This window comes from Miniopterus natalensis, chromosome 6 (assembly GCF_054644295.1).
Source record: "Miniopterus natalensis isolate mMinNat1 chromosome 6, mMinNat1.hap1, whole genome shotgun sequence".
Lineage (NCBI taxonomy): Eukaryota > Metazoa > Chordata > Mammalia > Chiroptera > Miniopteridae > Miniopterus > Miniopterus natalensis.
Window position 1 is genome coordinate 47,225,311 of NC_142086.1, and position 25,051 is coordinate 47,250,361.

The 25,051-nt window shown below is 44.6% G+C and overlaps 1 protein-coding gene and 1 non-coding gene across 2 annotated transcripts; both read left to right on the forward strand.

Moving 5' to 3' along the window:
- The first annotated feature begins 5,023 nt into the window (after window positions 1–5,023).
- On the forward strand, window positions 5,024–5,151 carry LOC148092900 (small nucleolar RNA SNORA51). Its single transcript, XR_015714719.1, has one exon. It is a non-coding gene; the product is annotated as a small nucleolar RNA SNORA51 (small nucleolar RNA).
- A 2,257-nt stretch (window positions 5,152–7,408) lies between these two features.
- On the forward strand, window positions 7,409–24,496 carry SLC51A (solute carrier family 51 member A). Its single transcript, XM_016200161.2, has 9 exons — window positions 7,409–7,446; window positions 8,067–8,161; window positions 18,547–18,701; window positions 19,616–19,689; window positions 20,123–20,281; window positions 20,821–20,932; window positions 21,186–21,332; window positions 23,694–23,799; window positions 24,312–24,496. Exons 1-9 carry the CDS (start codon window positions 7,409–7,411, stop codon window positions 24,446–24,448), a joined length of 1,023 nt encoding a protein of 340 aa, XP_016055647.1. The 3' UTR covers window positions 24,449–24,496.
- Window positions 24,497–25,051: the final 555 nt, after the last annotated feature.

Sequence of the window (25,051 nt, forward strand, 5' to 3'; positions counted from 1 at the left end):
CCCAGGGGACATCAGAGCCACCAGGCCCCTTCTCCCCTGCTGGCTCCAGGCGCCCCATGGCCATAGGGGCCTCGGAAGCCACAGCTCAGGGTGGAAGGAAAGAAGTCCTAATGTGACATCACAGAGGCTGAGGAGAATGGGGGCCAGGGGTTCTTCAGCAGAACTGTCTGCAGCCTGTGACTGTCACTTCCAACAGCCAACCCACTCTACTCCCACTTGTGCTGGGGACTGAGAAGTCCTGCCCCTGCGAGGAGGTTTGCTTCAAGACTACACGAGGTTAGAGAAACACTTGGGGAGAAGTGATTCTGATCACCCTGTCAGGTTGTGTGCTGATCGAAGCAGTGCTCACTGTTCACTCTATTTCCCTTTTTATTATTACAAAACTCCACTTTGGGGGAGGGGCAGCTAAATAATTTTCCAGCTTCCCCCATTCCCCTGGTTGGCTTCATGACGCAATTCTGTTCAGAGAGGCAAAGGTGGGTGTCTGTTGAGGGTTTCTAGAAAAGCTTTTGCTGTCTGATAAATAGAGGAAAGGACACAGTTGGCACAGCTCTGTCCCTCTCTTGAACCCAGATGTGCTGGCTGGAGGTGCCACCTTGGACACATTAGGCGATAAATCAACACGCTACACAGACAGAATGACATTGATGACATTGTTGAATCACTGCCCCAGCCTTGAACTGCCTACCTCTGAGCGCTTATTATGTAAGAAAATAACTGGGTTTTCTGTTACCTGCAGCTAACAGTCATCATTTGTTTTAGCCACTGACCATTGAATTCCTGTGTTTGGAGGATTCCCTGCACTGTAAGTCTTGATGAAGGGCAAAGACCATTTCTGTGTCCCAGTTGGAGCTGAAAATGCGAGACACACATTCAAAGTCTCTCATGCAGCCAGCACTCAGGCCTGTGACCCCGATGCCATTAGCCTCAGAATGGCTACCACACAGTCTGCTGAGACACGGCGGCTACACACGTTGACAGAGCTCCTGCACGTTGAAGTGTAATGGTCATTTTGAATGTCACTTTAATTTCAACAGAGATTATACTATTCTTAAACATGGATAAAATTTGTAATTTCAAGATTCCTACTTTTAATTGGACTAAATGAACTGGAACGTTTTGAGGAAATTAGTTTGATTAAAAACAAAGAGCAAAAATCTCTCATCAATGCACAATTATTATTACCTATATTTTCTTGTCTATAGAAACATTTTTTCTTTTTTTACTGATAACTAATCACTTCTATTTATTTCAGGACATAATATACTTTTTAGATCTGTGGATGATACTGTTATAACCCTGTTTAAATATCCATAGGGTATTTTATTTTTGCAAAGATAGGTTCTAAAAATCATAAAACCAGATGGATTAATATTAATATACATCAAAATTAGATTAAAAATATAGGTCATGGCTCTCATTTACTGTCCTAGCATTAAAGATGTTACAAAGATACATAGTTAGAATACCACAAAGTATCCCAACATTTACACTCATAAGGGTTAAATATCACTCCACACCAGCCAAACACACTGTCCTCCTTGCTGCTCCTCAAGCACATCCGGTATTTTCCAGTTTTTCACACTTGCTGTTCTCTTTTCCTGGAATCTTTTGCCACAAATATTCGCAGAGTATGCTCCCTCACTTAACTGAACTCTTTGTTCAAGTGGTGCCTTCTTCCATTATTTAGATGCCTGCATTTCCAATTATTTCCTTAGAATAGATTCTTAACAGTTGGCTTTTGATTCCATGAATATGAATATTTAAAACTGCTTTTGCATAATTTGAAGGTATTTTCCAGAAAGTATGTATACATTTATCTTCCCATAGCATACCCATATTACAATACAACACTATAATTGAATATTAACATTAAATAATTCCTTCAATTTTATAGACTACAAAAGATACCTTGATCTTTTCATTTATATCTCCTTAAATTACTTATAAAATTAAATACTTTTATACATCTATGGGTCATTTTATTGTCATTCTTTTGTGAATTGCCTATTTACATCTTTTGCTTGCCAACATTTCAATGTGGTGTTTTGGGGTGTTTTTCTTTTAATTGTAGTATATATGTGTAACATATAATTTACCATTTTAACCATTTTTAAATGTACAGTTCTGTTATTAAGTGCCTGTGCATTGTTGTGCAGCTCTCACCACCATCCACTCCAGAATTTTTTCATTTTTCCCACAGAAACTCTGTGCCCATTAAACACTAATTCCTCGTTTCCCCTCCCCCAGCCCCTGGTAACCACCGTTCTACTTTTTGAGTCTGTGAATTTAATTATTCTAGATGCCTCATATAAGTGAAATCACACAATATCTGTCCTTTTGTGCCTGGTTTATTCCACTTAGCACAATGTCCTCGGGGTTCATTCTCGGCCTTTCGCCATCCTGGAAATTGGGATATGGTAACTGTATCAGAAGTTCCTTCCTGAAGGCTGAACAGCATTTCATTGTATGTACATGCCACGTTTTGTTTATCCATTCATCATTCATACTTAGGTTGCTTCCACCTTTTGGCTACTGTGAATAATGCTGCTGTGAATATGGGTGTGAAAATATCTATTCAAGTCTTTCCTGTCAATTCTTTAGAAGTGGAATTTCTGATTACATGGTAATCTTATGTTTAATTTTTTTGAAGAACTGCCATACTGTTTTCTTTTCTTTCTTTCTTTTTTAAAAAAATATCTTTTATTGATTTCAGAGAGAGGAAGAGAGAGGGAGAGAGAGATAAAAACATCAATGGCGAGAGAGTCATTGATCCGATGCCTCCTGCAGGCCCCCCACTGCGGATCGAGAGGCCATCTCCTGAATCAAAAGTCGGTGCTCAACCGCTAGGCCACACCCGGTGGGCTGCCATACTGTTTTCCACAGCCGCTGCACCAGCTTACATCCCCCTAACAAAGCACAAGGTTCTAATTTCCGCAGATCCTTGCTAGCACTTAAAAAAAAAATCCATCTCAATAAGTATGAAGTGGTATCTCATTGTGCTTTTGAAGGAGATATTGAGTTTTTCTTCCTGATTGGCAGGAACTCTTTTATGTTAAAGTCTTTAACTGTGTTTATTGCAAATATGTTGCCAGTTTGTTGTTTGCCTTTTAATTTTGTGTGCAATTTTTAACATAGAGTTTTTGTTTTTATGTAATCAAATCTATTAATTTTTTCCTTAGCATCCCCTTACCTTCTAAGTCTTTCCCTTTCTTTCTATCTGATAAATATTTAACTATATTTCTTGCTTTCTTTTCCATCTACATTTTAATTTATCTGAAATTAATGTAGGGGTAAGATATACAGTAAGGGCCTAACCCCATTATAATCAATTGTTCAGCATCACTTATCAAGTAAGTTTTCCTTTCCCTCTTACAACAGATACTAAGTTCTTCATATATATTAGGATCTGTAGGTGGCACTGTGAGGTGCCTCCCAGTCTGCCTTCCAGAAGTAAAGAACTTATTCCCCCAGCTGTTGGAAGACAGTCTCAGTTTGGAGGATTGTCTCCCTTAAAGAAAACTGCTCACCCAAAGTGCCACCTCCTTCCAGGGATGGGTTGCATCCAAGGAGTAGCCAACATGAGGGTATAAAGGCCCACTTTGCCCCAGAGCAGGACAGTTCCTAAGGGCCATCCCAGCCCCCATGTGACCTTTCGGTTAGCTGAGGCTTTTGCCTTCCTTTCCACAGATGCTGATCGCCAAGTCACTCCCTAATAAATATCCTGCATGCTAATATCTAGAGTCTGTGTGTGGACTTTCTGTTTCATTAACTTATTAAATTTAACACCATGTATTTCAATTTTTTGTAGTTAGAATTCAGGGGACTTTTGCGTTTTTGGTTGTCATCATCTCAATCCCTAAAGTTATGATGTTACGTAAAACACTGCCAAGTGCAAAGTGAAATTTAAAATTTTTCAAAAGAAGTAGAATTTTATTATGTTGATAGAAATGATAATAGAATACCATTTAAATCACCCCAAAAGTCTAAACTGCTAAAAACTGAAGAAGGGAAAATCAACAAGGTTGAAAACATGGTAGGCTCTTCAAAAAAAAAAAAAAAAGGCCTGTGGCTTCACTGGTGAATTCTACCAAACATTAAAGAATGAACATTAATCCTTCTCAAACTCTTTCAAGAACTAGAAGAGGAAAGAATTCTTCCAAACTCATTCTATGCGGTCAATAGTACCCTGGTGCCAAGGCCAGACAAAGACATCATGAGACAAAACTACAGGCCAATATCCCTTATGAATTTAGATGCAAAAATCCTCAACAAAATACTCTCAGACTGAACCCAGCAGCATAGTACAAGGATTATACACCATGACAGAGTGATATTTAGCCCAGGAATGCAAGAGTGGTTCAAGGTACAGAAACCAACCCACGTACTACATCACATTAATAAAATGAAGGAAAAATACAACATGATTATTTAATGCAGAAAAGCATTTGGCAAAGCCTAATACCTTTGCATCAGCTATTTTCAACTAGTGTGTCCCAAGAATTTTTAAAACATGGACTACCTGACTCTTTAGTCAGGGGCACAGACCTCTTTTCCCTTAGATTGTCAAGGAAAAAAATGACAACAGCCAACACAATAGCCATTCAGTGTGAATGAATCAAAATTATACCGCCCGGCCGGGCATAGCTCAGTGGTTGAGCGTTGACCTAGGACCCAGGCGATCGGGGTTCGATTCCCGGTCAGGGCATATGCTCATGTTGTGGGCTGCAGCAGATCAATGACTCTCTCATCACTGATGTTTCTATCTACCTCTCTCCCTCTCCTTTCCTCTCTCCAAAATCAATAAAGATATATTTAAAAAACAAACAAAATTATACCTATTTTTTTGTCAGATCAGCAAAAATTACATTTTTTGGTGTGCTGCAGAATTTTAGTAATTAGTTTATGTGTGCCATGAGATGAAAACGGTGTCCTGTCATGTTATTGTACAATTTTGTGGGGAAAATTAAGCCAAAAAAATCAAAAGTGATTTGTTCTTCTTGGTTCTAAAAATCAGTTTTGAGGCCTCCCGGTGCTCACCACAGGCTGTGTCCTTATACTGACTGTACAGAAAGAGGAGGCAGAGTAACACCCCATATACACCTCAGCCCCAGCCCTTTGCCTGGTCTGTATTGTGAGTGGGGGACATGGGGGGTGGAGAGTAAGTGTTTGACAGCTAGTAGTCTAAACTCAGCAAGAGAAGAATCTGATTGGCCGGTTCAGGTCTCTTCTCTTGCCACGCTTTAGCTGTGGACGGGCTGGCCTTGAGCCAGGGCAGGGCCCTGGACTAATCCATGGGCCACACTGTATAGAAGATAGCCACTTAGGGACTTTGGGTGGGGCAGAAACACCCCATCAGAGCAAAAGCCTCCCTCTCACCAGCACCCTCCTATTCCTCCATCGTCATCCATCCTGAGAATTATCCAGCCTCTTCTGGACCCTCCAGCTGCCAGGCTCTGGAAGAATGAATGTCAGCCCAGCCACCTCCCCTCCCCAACTCCCTCCTGCTCTTCAACACCCCTCTCCTGCTTCCCCCAGCCACTCCCTCCCTTCCCAGTTCTGTCCTGAAGAAGCTTGGAGTACAATCTGCTCTAGGGAAATCTAAAGTTCAGGGCTTTGGGCAATTAAGCTCAAGGCCTCTCATTGGGCTAGGGGTGAATGACCCGGGGAGCATTCCCGTGGAAATGGTTTGAGGAAGCTGAGTCATCTGGTGTCTTTGTCAGGGCGGGCCCCAGGCAACTGACCCTCTCGAGGTCAGTGCCCCTGACTTCCCTTTGTGCCCAAACCTCCACCTTAGGAGGGAATTGGGCCCTTGAGATTCCTACATTGTCCTGCCTTGAGAGGTGTGTTTGAGGAGGAAAGTAAAAGAGGGCAAGGACCCTGTTTGACCCTCAGAAGATATTTTGAGGTGTTTTGAGACAGTAGTAGAAAGTTTTCTGGTATCACATCACTAACTGCTTCCTCCGACTGTATCTATTCACCAGACCAGGTCAGGGAGCCTCCTCTGTCCCCTCATTTGTCCTCTCTCACTGTCCAAGACCTTCACCTGAACCTCAACAGAGCCCTAGTCCACTGCTCTCTCTCTACCTCCATGGCTTTGTACACAACCAGGTGTCGTAAACTCTCTGACCCTCAGTCTTCTTATTTGAAACTGGAAATGAAGACAACACCTACCTTTAAAGAGAGGCTGTAAGGCTTCCGCGAGATAAGGAACATTTGCATTTCCTACAGCACCTGGTACACCATAAGTGCTCAATAGACCTTAGTTGCTGCTGTTGCTGTGATTTTATATTATCAGCCATGCAACCACTTCTAAGGAGCACTTAGTGTGTCTCAGGCTGTGTCCCAGGAACCTTGGGGTACGGTGTGTGGCCCCAGATAGATTTAAATCTATTTGGAGAAAGAAGAAAAATCACCAATCACCAATAAAATAGTTCATAAGCAATTTGGCAGAGTTTTTAAAAATCTGTCCATGCCCAGCCGGGCGTGGCTTAGCGGTTGAGCATCGACCTAGGATCCAGGCGGTCAGGGTTCGATTCCTGGTCACGGCGCATGCCCGGGTTGTAGGCTCGATCCCCAGTCGGAGGCATGCAGGAGGCAGCCGATCAATGACTCTCTCATCATTGATGTTTCTGTCTCTCTCTCTCCCTCTCCTTTCCTCTCTCTGAAATCAATAAAGATATATTAAAAAAAAAAAAAATCTGTCCATATGCTCAGAAATTTCACAACTCTTTCTCTTAAATACAGCCTCCCTCTCCCGCTTGCTGCATCTCTGGCTGCTATTTGGCTGGACAAATCCATCATCAAGATGTGGTGGGCCAGACTTTGGGAAACTCACAAGGCCCTCTTCTGGCTTTTCCAACTAGTCCTTCCTTCCACATGTCAAGCCACCAGCACCAACGCAGTCAAGGCCTCGGCCCTGATTCTCCCACCCCTAGGGCCCCAGAGCCTGAGTTCCAGTCAGGTTCTTGGGGAGAAGAAGTTGTTGACCAAGGGGCATTGAGAACTTTGTCCCTACCACCCCCCTAGAAGGCTCTTTGGAGGGTAGCGGGGGATATAGGATGGAGGTGAGCCAGGAGCAAAGGATGGCTAAAGCTATTTATCGGAGGGAGGAAGGAGGGACCACACCTAGGGGACCGGGAGGAGTCATGAACCTGGGAACTCAGCCAACTGAGAAGATCAAATTTCAAATTCCTCTGGGATGAACTCTGAAATAGAAGCTGTGGGCAGGGAGGCCGGAGGAGGCTGAGAGCCAGAGGGAAGGCCCAGCCACTCTACCTACTGTCTGCCCGAGTCCTTTGGGAAAGGCTGGCAGTCAGCAGGGCCAGGACCCACCTACCCCAGGTCCCCCACCTGCCTGCTCCTCTCAGTGCCTGCCGAGAACGGAGAACCAGAGGGAGAGAAGATAATGGAGCCAGACAGGACTCAGATAAAACTTGACCCCAGGTGAGTGAGGGCAGCAGGCCCTGAGCCAGCAGCCAGTTGCTCAGCAGCAGGTGGCCTCTATCCCTCTGGCCTGTCCCTCCCTCTCTTCCAGAGCCCTTTGGTTCCTAGCGCACAGAATGAGACAGGACTGATAATGGCCTGGTTATCCCTGAGGTCCTCAGGGATTCCATGGGGTCGGGCATGACCCCACAAAGCCTTAGCTTTCTCTCCCCATTTGAGGAGAGAAAGGTCCCAGAGCTGGGAGCTGGGGGAGAGGGTGCATGCACAGGGCCCCCACCAGCTGGAGACCCATCCCTAACCCGAAGGTCCACTCTTTCTCTGGGATCCTGCTCTTTCTCCTTAGCTATCCCCTAGACTATGCCCCAAGGGAAGGAAAGGGAATGGACTGTGGGCTCTTCGGGCACTGCAGCCAGACTGTCCATGGCCTAGGTGGCAGGCTGCCTTACACACTAGACTAGGCCCATTCTCCACTCCCTCCCAGAATCACGACCTGGAGGGGGAATGGACAAGGAACCTGAACCCAGAAGTGTTTAAGGGTGTGTCAAGTAACTGGTGTCCCTTCTGGTACCCTCTCCTCTCTATGAGTACCCATATCTGAACGCAGGCTGGTGTCTCTCCAGGTACACGGCAGATCTTCTGGAAATCCTGAAAACCAATTACAGCATCCCCTCTGCCTGCTTCTCTCACCCTCCGACTGCAGCCCAACTTCTGAGAGGTGAGTCAGGGACCCTCCCCAGAGGAAGAAATGGGCGTCCTGGTGGTAAGTCAGGACAGTTGAGAGGAACAGAGGAGAGGTGGCTCTTGGCTGGCCAGCCTGAGAGCCTGGGAGGGTGGCTGGCCCAGTGTCTGTCTGTCATGGTTAAGGCGTTGGAAAAGAGCAACTCCTCAAGGAGCCAACAGGCTAAAAGAGGGGCATAGCCTAGCCCAGGAGACAAACCTGCATGTTGGGCCTCCCACATAGCCTAGCCTCAAAGCTCATTCAAATTGGGGACAGTGGCCTAAAGCATTTTTCAGACCCCAGGACCATCCAGGGACTCAAGATGGTGCCCAAACGACCCAAGCCTCACAGAATCCCCTTGAGGTCTACACAACACCCTTCTTGGGAAGGGCCTGTATCATTCTAGAGGGGTGGTTATTCTGAACAGTGTTCTAGAAACTTAGGTGAACCTGTAAAAGTATTCTGACAGTGCCGGCCAACTAGGTTCCTATTTTGAAAGTGAAAGGCTGGGGATGGGACTCAGTTTATTCCCTGGATGCACAGAACATGATAATCAAATGACCCCAGCGTCTTCATAGCAGATGTGGCTCCACCACATTTTATTTTGTTTTCCTACTGTGTGATTAACTACCTTTTAGACACTGATAAATAGGAGCCAGTGTCTCTGTGGTACCTGAATGCTTTTCCCAGCCTCCTTCCTGACTTTGTTGCCTCAAGGAGTAGACTCTTTCTGAACAACAGGATGTCGTCTGTGTGCATCAGGAGGCACATGTGGCCATGTCCTTGGACATTGTCAGCCTTTTTTCAGGTGCTCTGAACCAGAGTGAATGCCAAATGCCAGAGTGTCCAGAGCAGGGGTGGGGAATGTATGTGGCCCATGAAATCATTTGGTCTGTCCCTGCCAAGGCAGCCACAGGTGGAACTTGAAATTCAGTAACTCTAGGAGCTTTTTCATAGCTAATTTTTAAGTTGATAATTCTATATGGCCCGCAAATGATGTTATAAATATCCAAATGGCCCTTGGCAGAAAAAAGGTTGCCCACCCCTGGTCTAGGAAAACCCGTTAGCTGCTCTGTGATTTGTGCCAGTGGACAGCTGCTACATCTAGCTCCAGGGACCTCTTGTTCATAGAGTGTAGCTGGTGATACACCAGCCATTGCCAGCCAGAGTCGATTTTGTCCCCTGGGGACTTTTGGCAATGCCTGGGGACAGTTTCTGTTATCACAACTAGAGGGTGCTACTTGGCATCGAGTGTGTAGAGGCCAGAGATCCTGCCCTGGAAACAAAGGAAATCCTCCCAAAGGGTCAATAGTGCTGAGACTGAGAAACCCTGCTTTCCACAGTGAAAATGACTCTCACACTGTTTGGCACCAACAATATTCAAAGTAGGGAGACCATTCGGGGCCTGGTAGCCTGGTGAGCTGCCTTGTTCCCAGGTGCAACTGTTGGAGTGGCGAGCAGGCCACGGGCACTGCTGGCCTGGGGCTGAGAGGGAGCGAGCAGGTAGGTTCCCCAGACACTGCGGAGCTAGATCTGGCAGATTCAAGGTTGCTGGTGGGGAAGTAGGGGACAGTTGAGAGGCTGGGCAGGTAAGGTGGGGCCCAACGAGTGTCAGGCAGAAGAGTTGTACTTTATCCTGTAGACAGAAGGAGCCTGGCGAGGGCTCTGAGATTGGGAGGGGCTGGATAGTGCTTCAGGACCATTAATCAGTAATCAGAATGGACTCCAAGGAAGAAGAACCTTGAGAAGCAGGGGTATAAATTGGGGCTATTGCCCCAGCCCAGCATGAAGGAAGAGAGTCTGAGCCAGAACAATGCCAGGGAAAGAAAGGGAAGGCTGGAAAACGCAGGCAACCCAAAGAAAGAGCAGGCACTCGGTAAATAAATATCTAGACAAGGTAAGTGAAGGAAAAGGAGACTAATGATGACTCTGGGGATCTGAGTGCAGAAACCAGGAGAGCCAGGAAGAGGCGCCCATTGGAGGGTGTGGAGAAACCCCTTCCTTCTTCCTTCGTGAACTTTGTTCCTCAACATAAATGCCATTTAAGAAAGAGCTATTCTGGAAGAACTAGTAAACCTTCCAATAATCTGTTTTTGAAACATCTATGATTTTATTGCAATTATAATACTTACAGCATTTTTTTTTTTAATGGATTGATCCAAACATTTATATAGATCTGCAAAGGGCCATGAAAAGTCAAGACAGTTCTGAACAAGCATAAGTATAAGTAGAGTACTTGCCTTCCCAGAGAAAAGGCTTATAATAAGACTAGGGAATTAAAGCAATGAGGCAATAACTACAAGTAGAAAAATGGAACAGAAGGCTGTCTGTTTGGGATCCCTCTTGCTGTGGCAGGAGCTTTTGTCTCTCCTTCAATAAAATTTTGCTTTCACTTAAAAAAAGAAGAAGAAAAAAAGAAAAGAAAAATGAAACAATATAGGGCCTAAAAATAAACCCATGTCCACGTGGGGACTTGCTCTATGAAAGAATGCTATATACATCAGAGGGGCAGGATGGACTCGTCAAGAAGTGATGCTGGCCCGGCCGGGCATGGCTCAGTGGTTGAGCATCGACCTAGGATCCAGGCGATCGGGGTTCGAGTCCCGGTCAGGCCACATGCTCGGGTTGCGGGCTCGATCAATGACTCTCTCATCATTGATGTTTCTATCTCTCTCTCCCTCTCCTTTCCTCTCTCTGAAATCAATAAAGATATATTTAAAAAAAAAGAAAAAAAGAAGTGATGCTGGACAATTGCCTGTCCCTATGGCAAATAAATAAACATGAAAATAGTGCCAACGTAGCTTTAATCCAGGTAAATGCAAATATTCTTACAAAAGAAAAAATAGAAAGATATCTTCATGAGAGTAGAAAATAATTTCTTAAACACAAGAAAGCATAAGTGATCATGGAGATTGACTACATAAAGCAAACTCTGTACAACTAAAAGCACTATGAAGAATGTAAAAAGCCAAACCACAGACTGGGAGAAGATATTTTCTTCTTTTTTAAAAAAATAAATCTTTATATATATCTTTATTGATTTCACTGAGAGGAAGGGAGAGGGAGAGAGAAACATCAATGATGAGAGAGTCATTGATCGGCTGCCTCTTGCACACCCCCAACTGGGGATCAAACCCGAAACCCCAGGCAGGTGCCCTGATCGGGAATCGAACCACGATCTTCTGGATCCCAGGTTGATGCTCAACCTGCTGAGCCACGCCAGCCAGGTAGGAGAAGATGTTTTCAAGCCTATAACCAACAGAGGGTAAGAAAAATTACCCAATAAAAATCAGATAAAATATATGAACAGACAATTCACAGAATAGGAAACTCAAATGGCCAATAAATATACAAAAAGATTGTCTATTTTCTTAGGATTTAGGGAACCAAGAGTTAAGTAATAAAATATCATTTTACTACACTCATTGGCAAAATAAAAAGTTTGATAATCCCAAGTGAAGGTAATTTGAGGTGAACTGTGAACTCTCAGACTGCAGGTATTGTAAATTGGTATAACCACTTTGGAGAGTAATTAGATATCTGTAACACTGAAGATTCTCATCCCCTACAACCCAGCAATTCTAATTCTAGGTGTATAAATAGAGGAACTTTCCAGTATGTGCCAAGGAGACATGTCCATAAATGCTTATTGTAGTATTTGTTTGCCAATGAAAATAATAATCATGAAAATGATGTTGGCAATACTAAACTTATGGACCTTGGTCTCAGAGAAGATTTTATAAATTTGACCTCAAAGGCAAGGGAAACAAAAGCAAAAATAAATGAATGGGACTGTATCAAACTAAAAATTTCTGCACAGCAAAAGAAACTCAACAAAACAAAAAGGCAACCAACCGAATGGTAGAAGATATTTGCAAACAACATCTCCAATAAGGGTTAATATCCAAAATATATAAAGAACTCATACAACTCAACAACAACAAAAACACACAATCCAAATTAAAAATTTGCAGAGGACCTGAACAGACTCTCTCCTAAGAAGACATACAAATGGCTAACAGATATGAAAAGACGCTAAACTTCACTAGCTATTAGGGAAATGCAAATCAAAATGACAGTGAGCTACCACCTCACACCTGTTAGAATGGCTGTTATCAGCAAGACAAGCAACAGTAAGTGTCGGAGAGGGTGTGGAGAAAGGAATCCCCACTCACTGCTGGTGGGAATGCAGACTGGGGCAGCCACTACGGAAGGCAGTGTGGAGGCTCCTCAAAAAATTAAGAGTAGAGTTACCATATGACCCAGCAAGCCCCACCTGAAAATTTTGAAAACATTTATTAGTAAAGATATGTGCACCCTTATGTTCACTGCAACACTATTCACGGTGGCCAAGACACAGAGACACCGAAGTGTACATTTATGCGATGGAATACTACTCAGCCATGAGAAAGGAAGAATTACTGTCATTTGTGACATGGATGGTTTTAAGAATGGTGTGCTAAGTGGAATAAGCAGGCGGGAAAAGTCAAGAATCTGTATGATTTCACTCATGTGGGATGTAAAACTGAAAACAGCAAATGAACAAATGACAAGCAAACAAAAACTCAGACACAGACTACAGTACAGTAGTTACCAGAGGGGAAGGGGGGAGGGGAGGGAGGTGCTGAGGGGGGTCAAATATATGGTGACGGAAGGAGATTTGACTTTGGGTGGTAAACATACAATGCAATATACAGATGATGTATTATAGAATCAAATACTTGAAACTTATATAATTTTATTAACCAATGTCACACCAATAAATTTAACTAAAAAACACACACACCACTGTTGGTGGAAAAAATATTTCACGAGATGATGCCATTTATAGAGATTTTTAAAATGCAAAGCAATATAGTATGTTGAGTATGTAGATATGTTGTAAAACATTAAAACATAAATGGAAAAGACATACATCAACTTCAGAATAAGTAGTTAGCCCTGGGAGGTGGGTAAGGAATGGAAAAGGACCCAGGAGGTATACACAAGGGCCTTCAAATACATCTGTAATGTTTAATTTTTCTAAAAATAACTTTTGAAGCAAAATCAGCAATATCATAACACTTTATTTTTTAAATTTTTATAACTACAAAATTATTATAAAAATTATTTTGAAAGGTGTGATGAAATGTTAGATTAAAATAACAGAATAAGAAATTTTACAGTATGATTGCAGTAATATAATAGGTATCACTTAAACCAGGGTGTTTTTTAAAGCTACTTTTTATTGAGGAAATACTACATGCCAGGTGCTGTACTAAGAGGGTTAATGAGAACAAGCAGTAAGTGGAATTTTACTTTGAACTCATGTGTCTCTGACTCCAGAGCCTATGCTCTTAACCTCCATGGAAACAAATATGCAAAAATAAAATAATTTTTGACTAGGAATCAGGTGGATTATGGGTGATACTCTTTCTTCAAAAGTTTACTGTTCTTATATTGTTTTCATTATATAAAATGTAATCTTCACTATTTCAGAGACAGTGGGAAATTTGCTAGCTACTTAAGTTATAATTGAATTCAAAGTGGTCAGTTAGACAAGCCTTTCCCTAAGTGCGTTCCTTGGAATACTAATCCCAAGGAGTGCTTCATGAAAACAGAGTCGATAGAAACACAAATTTTGTAAAAGCTGTATTCTATAACCTCCTTTTGGAAATTAACAATGTAAACCAGATTAAACACTTCAGCATGTTCTGCAGGAAAGAAATATGTTTAACTTTGTTTAAGGCATTTCCAAAAACCCTTTGGCCATAGACCACTTTTGTCTCATAATGCTGATTAAGATGCAGAAAACTAAGGTAGGGGACAAATCTTCTAAGAAGATAAATAAATTTGATGGAGAGCAGTGGTGTCAGGCTATGAATGCTAAAAGGAACTTCTCTCTTTCTCAGCTTTTGCACCGTGGAGGTGGGTACAGGAGCCTCTAGATCCTGCAAGTATGAGTGCCAAAGCCAGCAGTTAGAAGAAAGTGCAAAAGCATTTCTGCGTTGAACAGGCAGAATATGCCCCACCCCCTCCTTCATAAACTTAAACAATCTTTTAGGGTTGCATTTGGTCGTTTCTGTCAGTCCACATGCCCTCCTATATCTATGTGAACACAGTCAATAGTCAGGGTGTGTAATGTTAAGAGTGTGGGTTTAGTGTCAGGAATCCCTGGGTTTAAATCCTAGCTCTTTCACCTCAAGGCGCTGTGCCCCTGGGCCAGGTGCTTAACACTCTAAGCTTTGTTTCTTGAAAAAGCCAATGAAATGGAGATGACAATAGGGATTCTCATGGGGTTATTTCTTTCATTCAACAAATAGCCACAGTTGCTGTTCCAAGCACTTAGAGAGACTGACAAAGTCCCTGCCTTGGTGGAGTGTACACTAAGGTGAGGAGACAGAACCGAGCAAGTAAATAAATATGTAACAACGTCACTGTGGGAGGGGCAGGTCACACTGCACCCAGGGGAGGCTGGCTGAGGGGCGCTGGAGCAGGCTGCTGGGTCATGAGGAGCCGGCTGCCACCAGGAGCTCGGGGAGAAAAGCTGAACCAGCAGAAGCCAAGTGTAAAGTCCTGGAGGCGGAAGATTCCTGCGGTGGTTGGGAGGTGGAGGAGTGGTAGGGAAATGCCAAACCTCTGTCAACAGAGAAGAGCTGAGCTGCAGTGAGAACAGAAGGTGTGGGAGACGGTGGGGAATCAGTAGAGGAGACCTAGAGGGTCAGAGGCCAGGAGGGGAGCCAGGAGGGGAGCCAGGAGGACTACGGTTCTGAGTGGAGGGGAGGGAAGCTTCTCAAGGAGGAGGGCGTCGCCCAGGACAGTGAAGGCTGGGAAAGGATTTGGCCTAGATGGCTTGCCGAGAAAGGGCACTTTCCACTCTCAGCTCTCGGTGAGCTGATGGGGACCAGAGTCGAGTAGGGAGGGGGTTCAGGCAAGGACTCCCCCTCCCAACAATGGGCATTGGGTTTTAGAAATCCATTGAGTTGATTCTGGCTTCTGCCTTTCTGGGCTTTATCTTTTGTGTGTATTTTTTTACACAAAATATTCTATTTTAAAAATAATTCAGCTTTAGAAAAGTAAATATGAAAATCCAGAAAAGTAAAAAGAGGAAAAGTCATTTACAGTCCCGCCACTCAGAGACGGGCACTGCTAGTATCCCAGTGGAAGTTCCTTTTTCTATGCTTTTATTTAACATTATTAGAAATCATACTATACCTACAATTTTATGTCCAGTTTTTATAAGCATGACATATGAATTTTCTCATGTTAGTATAAGTTTAGCAAAATGTATCCTTTTAAAAACATATTTTTTGTTATAAAATACATATTTATTATAGAATAATTGGAAAAGAGAGAAAAGAAGACAAAAGCCACCCACAGTCTCATCGCCCAAAGACAGCATTGCTAATGTTTTTTTAGTATTTATAGGTTCTTTTCTACACAATGATTTTTAATATTTTTATTTTATCAAAGTAATACATGAACATGGTTAAAATTCAAACAGTACAAAAGGGCTACTAATGAAAATGAACAACCCCCCGCCCTATGTGAGGATTTAGCTCACTTAGCACCACCCTTCTTCCACTCTTTTCACATAATTATGGCAATATTTTCAGTTGGCTATCTTTATAGCTTTATGTACTATACCTATAGTTTATTTCCTATCCTGCCAACTATGGACAGTGCTTCTTGACTTTCCATTTTGTAAGATAAAGATATTAGTACCTACCTCTTTTCTTCAACTTTTTTTGTACCTTTCTCTTCCCAATCAAATTCTTTAAACACTGTTATAATTTTACCGTGCTAATTTTTCATTCTGTTTTGTCCACATAAAGTATTTTTAAAAGATATAATTAATGCAGTAAAAGGCAATGGTCTTAAATATATAGCTTGATGAATTTTTTACCTATGTGTACATCTGTGAAACCACCACCCAGATCAATATATAGAAACATTTCTGGCATCCAGTAGGGTCTCTCATACTCCCCTACTTAATATCCCTTCAAAGACCACTATTCCAATCTCTATCACCTTTATAGCTTGGTTTTCCCTGTTCTGTAATTCATATAAACAAAATCAAACGGTACGTGCTCTTGGGTCTGGCTTCCTTCATTCATCATTGTTTTTAAGAGTACTCTGTTTCGCCCGGCCGGGCGTGGCTCAGCGGTTGAGCGTCCACCTGGGATCCAGGTGGTCGGGGTTCGATTCCCAGTCAGGGCACATGCTCGGGTTGTGGGCTGCAGCCGATCAATGACTCTCTCATCATTGATGTTTCTATCTCCTTCTCTCCCTCTCCTTTCCTCTCTCTGAAATCAATAAAGATATATTAAAAAAAAAGAGTACTCTGCTTCGTTGCAGGTATCAATAGTTCACCTTTTTTATCGATGTACAGTTGGTATACCATATTATATTAGTTATGTTAATTTCAGGTGTACAATATAGTGATCTGACATTTTTATCCCCTACAATGTGATCACTCTGCCAACTCAGTAATTTAGACACTCAGAGGGCTCTGTCCTAACTAAATGGAAGTGAGTGGAGAAAGGGATGGGTAGAAAGAAAGAAAAACAGCACAATCCTGTCTTTTAAGGCCTTTGATAGAGAGAAAAAGTTTACCACTAACTTCAAAAGTCCTGCTTGGGAGCTGGAATCCAAGGGCCACCTTCCCTATGGCAGGTCCCCTGGATTGGTCATTAGACCTGCTGTGATAAGAGATAAAGGGCCTCCCTTGGATAAAGCAAACAGAGAGAGAAACGCGTGCACTGAAAAGCAGCCAAGATCAATGTGATATTTTTTGATAGATTGACCTTTGACCTGGTTGCTCCCCGTGGCGCCACCAGGTATGACTGATTCCGATGACAGCTCAGCTCTTTACTGTGGTGTGGCCCCCTTCCTCCCTGGTTTGGTTTCAGCAGTATTATCTCTCTGACTGAGCCACCCTCTGTCACCAAACATAGGGCAGACTAGTCAACACCCTCCTCATACTTGACGCCCAAAGCAAGAGGACAGCGGACTGGGCTCCCACAGCCTTCCTTCCCACTGCTTCCTTTCATCTAGCTGGGTGGGAGGGGGAAGATAAATGAGGGCCTGTGCTTACTCAGAGGACACAGAGCCCTTAAAACTACTTGTTGCATTGATGAGTCACGTGTTGCAACTAGATCCATTTCCCCGTTAGGGAGTTTCACTGCTGCTTGTCAAAATGTTTATCCCCTGACCATTATCAGGTGAGCTTGTTAAAAATGCAGTTACCCCCCTAGCTGGTTTTGCTCTATGGTTAGAGCGTCAGCCAGCCGACTGAAAGGTCCCGGGTTCGATTGTGGCCAAGGGCACATACTTCGGTTGCAGGTTCAATCCCCAGCCCTGGTCGAGGTGCTAGTGGGAGGCAACCAATTGATGTGTCTCTCTCACAGAGATGTCTCTCTCTGTCTCTCTCTCTCTCCCCCCCTTCCAGTCTATCTGAAAAGCAATGGAAAAAGTATCCTCGGTGAGGATTTAAAAAAAAAATAAAGTTACTGGGCCCATCCCAGATCTACTGAAGCAGCATCTCTGAGAGCTGGGCCAGCTGCTTTTTAACAACTCCTTGAATGAATGTAAAAAACACTAAAAGAGAGTTACTGGGCCCTGGCCAAGTGGCTCAGATGGTTGGAGCGTCATTCTGTACATCAAGAGGTTGTGGGTTTGATTCCTAGTCAGGGTACATACCTCAGGTTGTGAGTTTGATCCCAGGTCAGGGCACATACGGGAGGCAACCAATTCATGATTCTCTCTCTTCCTCTCCCTTCCTCTCTCTTTAAAAATCAATAAAAAAACATATCCTCAGGAGAGGATTAAAAAAAGAGAGAGAGAGAGATACTGGACCACATTTAATGTAAGACAAAGTGTGAGGCCAACATGGATGGAAAGGCCTGGGAGTCTTTACCTGTATCCATTTCTCATTTGCTAAAATCCCTTCCTAATGTCCCAGTTTCATGACATAATTTTTGAAGTCAAATTTAAACAGCTCTAAAGCATACCACTAATTACATTCTGTTTCAATTATAATGTTAATTGGTTCCTGTTTGCTACCATGACACCTGGCACTAGAGGTAGAAAAGTGGATAGGCCCTACTGAACTCCTAATCCAAAATTTTTGCTAATTATGTAAAAACTTTTTTGGTGTCTAAACCCTCACCATACCTAAAATGGTCTGGTCTAATCTCCAATCCATGCAGAAGAGTGACTATTTCTCAGCTACATGTTGGATTTTCTAGGTCTAAGAAGAAGCCATTCTTCTGCATGGATGGGAGTCTAGGCCAGATAATTCTACGTATGGTAAAGCAATTTAGACCCAAGTGAGGAAGCCCCATTTCTGCCCCTCAGTTCTGGTCATCAACTCACTGGGGTCTGCCTTCTTCCCACTTTAGTACTGGGCCCTATGGAAATTTCCCTCACGGTCATCATGACCTTGCTTGCCCTGGGCTCAATTGCCATCTTCCTGGAGGACGCTGTGTATCTGTACAAGAACACCCGTTGCCCCATCAAGAGGAGGACTCTGCTCTGGAGCAGCTCTGCACCCACGGTGAGGGCCCCGTAGCTGCCTTGGGAGGGACTGGAGAGCAGGCGGGGACTATTTTGAGAATTCCTCTAAACTCAACAATTCAAGTCAGCAAAGAGTTGCTTGCCTCTACCACCTTAGGGTGGAGGTTCCTAATCTAATCTCCATTTGCATTCAGGACCCCGTGCTTGGAAGGCCAACAAGCAGTGGGATGGAGTGTTTGAATTCTGAGAGCCACTGAGACAGCTAAAGAAACCACTCAGCCACCAGTGGCCCAGTCACTACTCTCCACAGTATTGCTGCTAAAAGCAAGCCTCCTTTCTGGACAGGCAAGCAGTGGTTCCTCCGAGAGTAGGAGGGAAAGAATTTTTTCCCGATGGGGTCATACTTAGCTCTACCCTTACATTATAGGCTTTTAAAACTCCCATAGCCATTATATTGGCCTTCGGCTTGCTTGTAGACCATATGATTGGACTTCTGTTTCCTTCTGGTGAGCTCTGAGTATCTGTTTGGGGTGGAGAGTGGGGCCCTTGAGGTCCTTTCCTGTCAGATGACATCTGCTTGGGCCATCTCAAGTCATCAGAGATGCTCTAATAACGTGGGATGTTGAAGAGGAAGGGCTGGATCTTGATCCATTTATTCCTAAGGATGAACTTATCTACTCCTACTCCGGGGATGTAGGATGAGCTAGTCTTCAAAAAACCCCTGGCTCAAGGTGACTTGCTGTCTATAACCTTAGACATAAAAGAAACTGACAGCTAAATTTTAAAAAAAGTTTTAAAATTCAATTAGTGATTTTCCCAGCTGGCCACTTTTAAGTAATAGTTCCTCAAATGTTTAGGTTCTGCTTCCTTGAGCCCTTGTCACCACAGTTTCAAGAGGGTGAGCACATAGTCTCCCTCCTTCCCTCAACCGGCTTCTTGCTCCTCTCTGAGCAGGTGGTGTCCGTGTTCTGCTGCTTCGGGCTCTGGATCCCTCGTTCCCTCATGCTCGTGGAAATGGCCATAAACTCGTGAGTGTCCTGCCTGCCCCCAGCTCCGGGCCCAGTATCCTTCTGGGGTTCCCTTCTGCTCCCACTCACCTGAGAATCCAGGGTCCGCGTCTTCTTTTACACCCTCCCCCCCCATCCCTTCCACAAATCCCTGCAAACCAATTCGTAGTGGTCACGAATCAAGCCCTTTCCAACTTGTGCTAGCCCGGGTCTCTTGAGCATGTGGATCTGTTCATTCTAGGCCACCTGAAACTGCCCCTTCCCAGGCCCCTGGACTCTGCCCTTTCTCTCGCTCCTCTTGGGCCGCACGTTCAAAATGCCTAGTCCGTACCGTGGTCCCCGGGTAAATCCCACCCCCTGCTCCCTTTGCAGCCCGCCCGTCTCTGGCAGCGTGGCTGTCCCCGCCGGCTGCTGCCTCCCTGTGCGCGCTCAGGCCCACGGCTCCCCTCCCCAGGTTTTACGCGGTGTGCTTCTACCTGCTCATGCTGGTCATGGTGCAGGGCTTCGGCGGGAAGGAGGCAGTCGTGCGGACGCTGCAGGACACCCCGATGATGATCCACACGGGTCCCTGCTGCTGCTGCTGCCCCTGCTGCCCCAGACTCATGCTCACCAGGTAGGGCGGGAGGGGGCGCCTCCTGGAGGAACAGGCGACCTCTTGCTGCTCTCTCCCGAGTTTCTGCTGGCTCCCTCAGCCCCGCTTCAAGCCTCTAGGAATTAGTCTCGTAGGGAACAAACCTAACGATAAAAGGGTGGGCATCCCCAGCCAGGATCCACACATTGGGCACCCACCGTGGGTTGGGGGAGCAGAGAAAGAACTCCAAAGTTCATCATGTAAGCCCATTGCCCCCTACGAAGTTCAGCCATACAGAGCAAATTGGACTCTAGGCTATTTATTTGCTCGTCCTGGTCAATGAGGTTGGGTCGGCACTGATAGTTTTTGCTCGAAAGGCAGCATTCTGGCCGGGGAGGGAGTGGGAAGCAAGAAGAAGGGCTGCCGATGCTCTCCATGTTCCTCCCCTGTCCTCACCCACTTAACCCTTGTGGTGTCTGATGGAAGCCAAGCCTCGGCCCAGGAGCCCAGGGAGGGAGATGAGAGTCTTCTTGGGGTGGGTGGCCTGTGGGTCCATGTCCCTAACCCTCTTCTCCCCTCAGGAAGAAGCTTCAGCTGCTGATGTTGGGCCCATTCCAGTATGCCTTCTTCAAGATAACACTGGGCCTGGTGGGCCTGTTTCTCATCCCCGATGGCATCTATGAGCCAGCAGACGTAAGCCAGGAGTAAGGGGCAGCGAACTCCGAGACTCACTTAGTACCTTTGAGCTCCAGGAGGAATAGCTGGAGCCAGCATCCCCTGACACCTGGGGACAGGGTGACCATGGTGGCTCAAGAACTATGGTGGGGGAGAGGAGACTAGAATAGGCTAAGGCCATGGGGCTTTTCTATTACCTGTCTTGGGGGAAGAAACAGAAGGAAAGAAAGGACTTGCTTCCCTCACTGACTCCTATTTGGTCTGCCACCAGATTTCTGAGGAGAGCACAGCCCTGTGGATCAACACTGTCCTCGGTGTGTCCACCCTGTTGGCTCTCTGGACCCTGGGCATCCTTTTCCGTCAAGCCAAGCAGCACCTGGGCGAGCAGAACATAGGAGCCAAATTTGCTTTGTTCCAGGTAACTACACCCTGCGAGAGACAAGATGGTTCATAAAAGAACTACAAATAATTGGGGTTAGGAGGCGAGACTAATAAAGGCTAAATGGGGGTCTGGGGATCTTCTTAAGCTTTAGGTTTCCTGTGAGGTTTGGAACATGATCCTTGCCCCTTCCCAGTTTTTGCTCTTCTGTGCTGTAATTGTCTGTTGGGGCGGCCATAACAAAATACCATCAAGTGGCTTAAAACAACCGACATTTATTCTCTCACAGTACTGGAGGCTAGAAGTCCAAAATCAAGATGCCAGCAGGGCCGTGCTCCCTCGGAAACCTGTAGGGAAGGCTCCTTCCTTTCTTTTCCCAGCCTCTGGAGGTTTGCCAGCAGCCTCTGCACTCTTCGGCTCGCAGCTGCATCTCTGACTTCTGCCTCAGTCATCACGTGGCCTCCTCCTCTCAAGTGTCTGTGTCTTGTGTCTCTTTTCCTCTTCTTAGAAGGACATCAGCCATATTAGAATAAGGACCCACCTTACTGTAGTGTGACTTCATCTTAACCAATTACATACAATTAGTTAACAAAAACAATGATGCTGTTTCGAAATAAGGTCACATTATGAGGTGCTGGGTGTTAGGACTTCAACATATCTGTTTGGAGGGCACAATTCAACCCATATCACATGTATTATCAAACCTTAAATTCTTCTGCCTCTGCTTTTTTTCCTTTCCTACTATTACTTCCTAAAACACTATAATCCATCACCACCACCAGCACCAGCTGCATTATCTCAGCTACAACTATGAACTACCTACACCATGTGCTAGGCGCCTTTCATACAGTGTACATTTTTTTAAGGCTCACCCGAGGATATGTTTAGAGAATAGAAGAGGGTGGAGGGCAGACAGAGAGACACCCACACACAGAGAACCATCAGTATGAGAGAGAAACATCAATTGGTTGCCTCCCTTACCTGCCTCAACAGGGGATCAAACCCTCAACATAGGTATGCACCCTGCCCGGGAATCGAACCCACAAACTTCTGATGAATGGGATGACACTTCAACCAACTGAGCCACCTGGCCAGAGCTTCATATGTTACATTTAAGTTTTCACAATAATCTTAGGAGTCATTATTATTATTTTACAAATAAGGAAGCTTAGACCCTGAGATGTTACAGGACTTGCTCAAAGGCACGTAGGGTGGGGCTTGAATTTAAACCCATGTCTGTCTAACTCCCCAACCCACATTCCTTCATCTCACCACACTACCTCTCATCTTCACACCTCTTCTGCAGGTTCTCTCAAAGGCAGGTTTGTTCACTTTTTACACTTTCCATTTTCCAAGTCCAAAGACAACTTTTCCACCAAATGTAATATCTTGTTTCCTTCTCTCCATTCTTTCTGTCTCCTTGCTGGCCTTTCTCCTACTCTCAAGAAATAATAACTGCATTATAGTTAACAGAGTAACTTCAAATAAATTCTCATTTAGTCTAAACAGATGCCTCTGAAATGTGAATTTCCAGGTACATGGTAGGGAGAATTGAAGGGGCTAGGAGAAGAGAGAGGGAAGAGCCTGAAATGGGGTCAGGGACTGAGGGCCAGAAAGGATCTGGGCCCCTGAAGCGCTTAGGGTAAACGCCTGTGGTTGCCGAGCCTGCCTGTGGTTACTCTGGGGAAGCCTGGACAAGCCGAGTCTGCCTTGCCTCGGGGAGAGCAAGTACTAAGGCAAATGATAATCTTTGGACAGAGATTACTTTTTTCTTCTTTTTTAAAATGTTTTATTGTGGTATAATATAGGTAACATAAAATTTACAATTTTAACCATTTTTATGTGTACAGTTCAGTGGTATTAAGTGCACCCGCTTTGTTGTACAACCATCACCACTATTTATCCCCAAAACGTTTGTCTTCCACAGAAACTCTGTACCCACTGAACTCTAATTCCCCTTTCCCCCTTCGCCCCCAGCCCCAGCCTTAGCAGGGATTCTTCAAAGGGCACTTTAACTGTTAATTGCCCATCATTCTATCAGCAGGGATCTCAGGCACTTGAGGTAGATGGGCTGACTCTTCCCTAACCACCCTTTTCACCCATTAAGTGCTCATTAGTAGCCATGGCTGAAGTAGGGGAATAAACTTGAATTCCCCATCAGTTGTTGTTGTATCTTGTCAGGAACTCTCATAAAATATTGGGTAGAAGATGAGGCTGTAATTTTCCTAAGGATCAGAAACTCTACCACATTTTAATCAAGTGTGAAACCCTCTGGGACCGTGCAGATCTAAAGGTTGGCTGAATGCACACTGGCAGGACAAGCACGACAGTAGGCCAGCTGGCCTCGGGGCCTTGGACGCCGGGCCCATTCTGCCCTAGCTTCTCTTTTCCCTCCTGCAGGTGCTGCTCATCCTGACTGCCCTGCAGCCATCCATCTTCTCAGTCTTGGCCAATGGTGGGCAGATAGCTTGTTCACCTCCCTTTTCCTCTAAAATCAGGTCTCAAGGTGAGTGAGCTCCTATCCCATTCCAGGATGGGTGAGAGGAGGAGGGTCAGGGAAGAGAGGACCTTAGAACAGAGGTTGGGCCAGGCCGGCTACTGCTCCAAATATTCAGAAAGGGATCTATCTCCAAGAACCCCAGCAGAGCTTTAAGGAGACTATGACTTCTCTGCTCACACAAAGGCCAACCTTGAGGCCAGCCTTGATGGCCAATCCAGGAAGCCACGGGTTCAATCCTTAGCTCTTGGGAGAGGAAGGGGTGGGGTTAGAAAGCAGAAGATCATGCTGATAAAACACAAAAGAAATGAGTTTTAATGTTAGCCTCAGACTGCAGATGGTTGAGAGCCAAGTTTTGGTTCTGGCTCTACCATTAACATGGTATGTTACTCATGACAACCTCTAGGTCCTGGTTTGAGGATAAATTGCAGAAAGAGTTCAACTCACATGCTAGGGCTGCTGGTGGGATACCACCTCTATAATTTAGTATAACTTCCCTTATATTTCACCCCACACTGCAGTGATGAATTGCCACCTCCTCATACTGGAGACTTTTCTGATGACTGTGCTGACACGAATATACTACAGAAGAAAAGATGACAAGGCTGGATATGAACCTTTCTCTTCTCCAGACCTGGATTTGAACCTCAAAGCCTGAGTTGGTGGCTTAGACAATGAAAGAGACATGTACTCATGAGATGGGCACAAGATTTCTTCACTGTCCCTCAACATTGACCAAATGGGGAAGGATTCATTGTCAGCACAAGCTGGCCAATTACATTGGAGTATAGAGGTGAAGCTGAGTTATGCAATTGCTTTAGATGAAATTGTTTTGGATCTTGCCTGGGAAAGGTAATTTAGTTTTATAATAGACAAATAGGATGGAATTTGAAACTCTACAACTGGGTACATTACCCCTGTAGGTGCCATGATTAGCCCTTAAAGCTTGTATACTGAAAGGTCACTCTGAGTTTTCTCAAAGCAAATGAAAGGGGGAAGAGTATATGGTTGGTTGTTTGGTATAAGAACGAGTAGAACTCAGGCAAAATAGTACAAGGGCAAAGATTTGAAGAAACTAGCCTCCTGAAGATTAGACTGAAAGTGTTCTTTTCCTTACAGAAGTGTTAGAGTGCTGATGACATTAGGCCTAGGAGTTCTGGGTTGGCCTCCCTTTGTGGTACAATGGCTTTTAAGTCTTCTGTGCCAAGCTGCAAAAGGAATCCCCCAATAATATGGCCATGGAGCTTGATTTTGAGCAGAT

Bases quoted from the DNA above. Each gene is read 5' to 3' on its own strand.
- SLC51A (XM_016200161.2), top strand. From the start codon at position 7,409: ATGGAGCCAGACAGGACTCAGATAAAACTTGACCCCAG. The intron at 19,690-20,122 runs GTGAGTGTCCTG...TCCCCTCCCCAG, and splicing joins GTGGAAATGGCCATAAACTC to GTTTTACGCGGTGTGCTTCT. The intron at 20,933-21,185 runs GTAAGCCAGGAG...GTCTGCCACCAG, and splicing joins GCATCTATGAGCCAGCAGAC to ATTTCTGAGGAGAGCACAGC.